Genomic DNA, 5,500 nt, shown 5'->3' with positions numbered 1-5,500 from the left:
ACTCTGCAGTGATTGGAGATGGAGAAGGTGCTGCTTTTGCTGCCAAAATGCGCGCGCATACTATGCGTGACGTAGGTCATAAAAGGGTCTTACAGGGCTGTGTACTGGTGAGAATCTGGCGATACGATACGTATCACGATACAGGGGCTGTGATTCAATATATCGCGATATATCGCGATACTGTAAGAAAGGCGATATATTGCGATTTCATAGGCCTGTGTTCTTTGTGCTTATGCTACTTCCTGTCTCAGTTTACGTTGTTGGGTTGGAGTGGAAGAGTCAAATGACTGAAGACAGATTACAACACTGTTATCTAGCGGTCGTGGGGTTACACACAACACAAAATGTTTGCCACAAACCTTCACATGTAAACAATTAAAAATCGATACAGTGGTTTTGAGAACCGATACAGTATCACAAAAGATAACATCACAATACTCGATTGTACTGATATTTTCTTACACCCCCTACTGCATTAGTATTCAGAGAGGATGCTTGTTCTGTATTGGTACATCATATAATATAATATAATATGATATAATATAATGTAATATAATGCTTGTAGCAAGTCACACCTTAAAGGGGTCTGGGGCAATAAGTCATCATTGATACAAAATATAACACAAAAATAATCAGGTTTTCCTAATCTCAGTCCTTCAGCACATGCGTGTGCATAAATACACAGCCAGCTAACACGCGGTGGTATTTTACCTCAGCAAAAAAAGATAACAAAACTACAACACCTGAGCAAGCTTCAGTGAAACAGCCTGAGCATTGCTCCTCGCCACAACTTCCACCCTCACCGCCGCCCTCCAGCCTCTGTCTCTTGCAAACACAGCAGAGCGAGGCAGGGTGCTGTCGCCTAGCAACAAGCCAAGTAATTATGATGACAGACGAGTTGCTGGCATGCCATGTAGCGTATGGAGAAAACAGCTGATCTGATTGGTGCTGGGGAGGAAGAAGATGTTCCCGCAGCATGCAACAGCAGATGCCCGCGTGAACCCCATCTGAGCGACCATCGATTCATTTACCTCCATTTTTTTTAACCCTTGTGTTCTGTTCAGGTTGAGGGGACCTGTTCTGTATAATAAACATCAATATTGTTAATAATATTCATAACTGAGATGACGATGGGATATATTGGCTATTTCAATTTAATTTTACAATTGTATTACTATAAAATCCAGTGGTGGCCCGGGTCAATTTGATTGATAATTAGTGGACATGAAGTTTAACACGTTCAGAAAATATCTAATAAATATCAAAATCTTATAAGTTTTTATGAAATGAAAAATACAGTGAAGATATTTCACGCAACCATTTTGCACAAGAAAAATCTGTTCACATTTATGTAATTTTTGACTGAATCATGTTGCAATTCTTGTAATAAAGTGGTTTTCTTTTCAAGTAAACTTGGAATTTCTTGGGTTGTTTTTAACCTGTTAGTATGTCTTTTTTTAATTTTTATTATTATTATTTTACCATAGTGGCCATATAAAAAGATGACTGTCTCCATTTCGAGCAAGCCTTGGCTTTAGTGCACATTGGCACCACTCTCACGTGATGGCATGGCACATGTGTGTGTATGTAAGAACTGTATGTCATGCTGTGTACAAAGTTTTGGAGGTACCCGTCGCATATCCAGACCCGAGGCCTATCATAACTCCTAATCCCCAAATATATCTGTTCATTTTCAGGCTGTCTGGGAAAAGCTGGAAGCAAGACGCAACCCAACAACAAAAGAGGAACCCTCCTGGAGATGGGGCGATGCGGACTGAGGCGTTCTTATTCCATGTGAACTCTGAAAGAGAAGCGACCGCGAGGACGGAAGAAAGGGCAGCTGGGGGAGGTGGAGGAGTGGGTGCTTTTGTGATCACAGAGAGCGTGGTGAGGGAGGAACAGCGTAGGGGATGGCAAATGGAAATGAGAGCAGCGAAGGGCCGGGCGGGCCCATGGGAGCGGTGCTAGCCACCACGGGAGGTGTTGTAGCCGGGGGTCCTTCCTCAGCCGTCTCTACCTATCTCAAACTGGTGCTGCTGGGCTTGATCATCTGCATCAGCCTGGTGGGTAATCTGGTGGTGTCTCTGCTGGTACTGAGAGACCGGGCTCTGCACAAGGCACCTTACTACTTTCTGTTGGACCTGTGCCTGGCTGACACAATACGTTCAGCTGTATGCTTCCCCTTCGTGCTGGTTTCTATCAGGAACGGCTCTGCCTGGACCTACAGTGTGCTGAGCTGCAAAGTCGTTGCTTTCATGGCTGTGCTTTTTTGCTTCCACGCTGCCTTCATGCTATTTTGCATCAGCGTGACACGTTACATGGCCATTGCCCACCACCGCTTTTACTCAAAGCGCATGACCTTCTGGACATGCGTAGCTGTGGTCTGCATGGTGTGGACACTGTCTGTGGCAATGGCTTTCCCGCCTGTTTTTGATGTGGGCACTTACAAGTTCATTCGTGAGGAGGACCAGTGCATCTTTGAGCATCGCTACTTCAAGGCGAATGACACACTGGGTTTCATGCTGATGCTGGCTGTGCTCATTCTCGCCACACATGTCGTCTATATGAAGCTACTCTTGTTTGAGTACAAACACCGAAAGATGAAGCCGGTGCAGATGGTGCCAGCCATCAGCCAGAACTGGACCTTCCACGGGCCTGGCGCTACGGGCCAAGCGGCCGCCAACTGGATTGCAGGATTCGGCAGGGGCCCGATGCCTCCCACTCTGCTGGGAATCCGGCAGAACTTGCACAACCAAAACCGTCGCCTACTGGGCATGGAGGAGTTCAAGGCGGAGAAGCAGCTGGGCAGGATGTTCTATGTGATCACCCTGCTCTTCCTGTTGCTCTGGTCTCCGTACATTGTGGCTTGCTATTGGCGGGTGTTTGTCAAAGCTTGCACAATACCGCATCGGTACCTCTCCACCACCGTGTGGATGAGCTTCGCCCAGGCCGGGGTCAACCCCATCGTCTGCTTCTTCCTCAACAAAGACCTGAAGAAAGGGCTCCTGTCCCACCTACCAGCCTGCTGCAGGACTAAACCTCATCTGCCACGAGAGCCTTACTGTGTCATGTGAGCGGAGATGCTGATGTGTTCGGGAGAGAAGGGACGGGGGGGGGGGGGGGGGGGATACTGACTTGGGAAGAGGGATTGTCGTTGTGGGGATTATTTGAGTTATTGTGGCCTTTGATTCAATGCAAGATTCTTTTAAAGAGGGGGTATAAACTGTCGAGTGTAATATAAAAAAAAACAAAAAACATTGGAATGGTAAGCATGTTTCTCTATTTTATTACCCTTTTTAAAGGGGGTCATTAAACCTAAGACTGCTGTATAGCGAAGTTACAACTTTTAATAGTACGTTTAACAGAACAGGAAAAATATTTTCATCGCACAGACATGCGAATAACCATGCAACCAGCGGTGGAACCGAGCCAGGGAACCAGTCACAAACACACTGAACGAGCTGATGAGTATTTAGGGTGCCAAAAATTGTGAAGAATGGTTTTAAGACTTAGATCTGTCGATTTGAATAACCACGGTGTCCATCGAGTGAAGAAGACTAAACCACGCATAGAGCCAAAAAAGCCAAACCAACTTTGCTTTTAGAAGACGCTCAATAAATTCTCCCGTCCGGTTTGTTGCCGAGCCCAAAATCCACTTCCATAAATTGAAGTTTGAACGGCTAGATAAACTGAAATTGGATGAATAGAAAACACTGGCTAGTCACATCCTACCCAGCAGCGAACGAGGCGGTCGGAAATAAACTCTCCAGCGCGTTTCAACACGAATGTTCGATCAGTGGAGACGAAGAAAACACGTTTTCAAAGAACACGTTTTGCACATCCTTGCAAATATGGAGTACAAATCCTTGCAAAGGAGAAAATTAGCATCCAAAGAAAGTTCTTTTCTACAGAAAATGATCTCAACTTCAGATTGTACACTAGAAACCTTGCTTCAGAAACACAGCTCGTGGTTCCACGAAGGGACTCCGCTGAATGAAGAATGTATTGTTGTTTTCTCTATTTGCTTGAATCAAAGGCATCAGTGACAGAAAAAAAGTTGAGACATGATTTTTTTTTCTCAGAAAACATCACATTGAGACACTTCTTGTTACGATTAGTAGCTTCTTTTTTTTATACGTTGGTCTGGTATTTGCTCTTTTCTGTGATTTTTTTTAAAAAAAAATTTAACTCCCAAGCACTGATGGCAAGTAAAAGAATTTTACTTTGAAGGTGACAGAGGACATTATATCACGGAAATGTATGTATGTTGTTTCGACTCTATTTGATCAAAAAAAGGCAGCCTGATGGTACTGGAAGTTTGTCGTTGAAGGTATTTGTACTTCTGCTGGACTGCAGTGGGTGAACCAGAGCGGAGCGGGGGGGTCTTGCTCCATGTCTGTGGAGGGATGAACTGCTACATGGATGCTTGAGATTATAAAATTTGAGATTATGAAAATAAATGAGTGTTCACTGTGTAATCAGTGGAAGTCTCTCGATAACGCCATAACCTCCGAGGGTTTACATTACACTCGATTTAAATAATACAGGGCCGTGACCATGTATTCAACATTGGGGGGGGGGTAAATATGTTGGGGGTCTGGGGCTTCTTCCACAGAAAATGTTCAAGGTTCTCAAAACCAATTTCCTGCAACTTAAAATATATTTTATAAACCAATCATTAAATACATTTTTTAAACGTTTGGGGTGAGTTTAACTTTTAATGAGCACATGGCTACAGTAATATTATCAGAATATTAATTTCATAACATCTATTGACTTTGTTTTTAATCAATCATTTGCAACAGGCCGATGCACCTTTTAGCCACAACTATCTCCCCCTTTCTCCCCAATTGTATCCGGCCAATTACCCCATTCTTCCGAGCTGTCCTGGTCGCTGCTCCACCCCCTCTGCTGATCCAGGGTGGGCTGCAGACTACCACGTGCCTCCTCCGACACATGTGAAGTCGCCAGCCGCTTCTTTTCACCTGACAGTGAGGAGTTTTGCCAGGGGGGACGTAGCGCGTGGGAGGATCACGCTATTCCCCCCAGTCCCCCCCCCCCGAACAGGCGCCCCGACCAACCAGAGGAGGCGCTAGTGCAGCGACCAGGACACATACCCACATCCAGCTTCCCACCCGCGGACAGGGCCAATTGTGTCTGTAGGGATGCCCGACCAAGCCGGAGGCAACACGGGGATTCGAACCGGCAATCCCCGTGTTGGTAGGCAACAGAATAGACTGCTACACTACCCAGATGCCCCATTTCATGACATTTTTGACTTAATATCTTGATATTGATAATGTGGTGCTATTTAGTGGATGACTATCGGTGTTTTCACAAGATATTTACACATCAGTAAATGATGATAAATGGTCATCAGTAATGTGGATATGATGACCAGGCAGGTAGGGACATTCATTGTTCATGTCACTAAAACAGTCAAATAAGCTCAGAAAATGGTCTCACTTTACTGTAATGCAGCCTTTAAGACCAGGGAAGG

At 45.0% G+C, this 5,500-nt stretch overlaps 1 protein-coding gene across 1 annotated transcript; it reads left to right on the top strand.

Annotated features, from left to right (window-relative positions):
- Positions 1 to 1,910: 1,910 nt before the first annotated feature.
- Positions 1,911 to 3,074, top strand: gpr173 (G protein-coupled receptor 173). Its single transcript, XM_056275070.1, has one exon. It carries the CDS (start codon positions 1,911 to 1,913, stop codon positions 3,072 to 3,074), a length of 1,164 nt encoding a protein of 387 aa, XP_056131045.1.
- The last annotated feature ends 2,426 nt before the right edge of the window (positions 3,075 to 5,500 follow it).

The sequence above is a fragment of the Lampris incognitus genome, chromosome 2 (assembly GCF_029633865.1).
Source record: "Lampris incognitus isolate fLamInc1 chromosome 2, fLamInc1.hap2, whole genome shotgun sequence".
Classification (NCBI taxonomy): Eukaryota; Metazoa; Chordata; class Actinopteri; order Lampriformes; family Lampridae; genus Lampris; species Lampris incognitus.
Note: the sequence above shows the minus strand (reverse complement) of the source record. Positions and strands in the feature narration are given on the sequence as shown.

What these genes read in the sequence shown, in the direction of transcription:
- gpr173 (XM_056275070.1), top strand. Translation starts at nt 1,911, where the DNA reads ATGGCAAATGGAAATGAGAGCAGCGAAGGGCCGGGCGGGCCCATGGGA.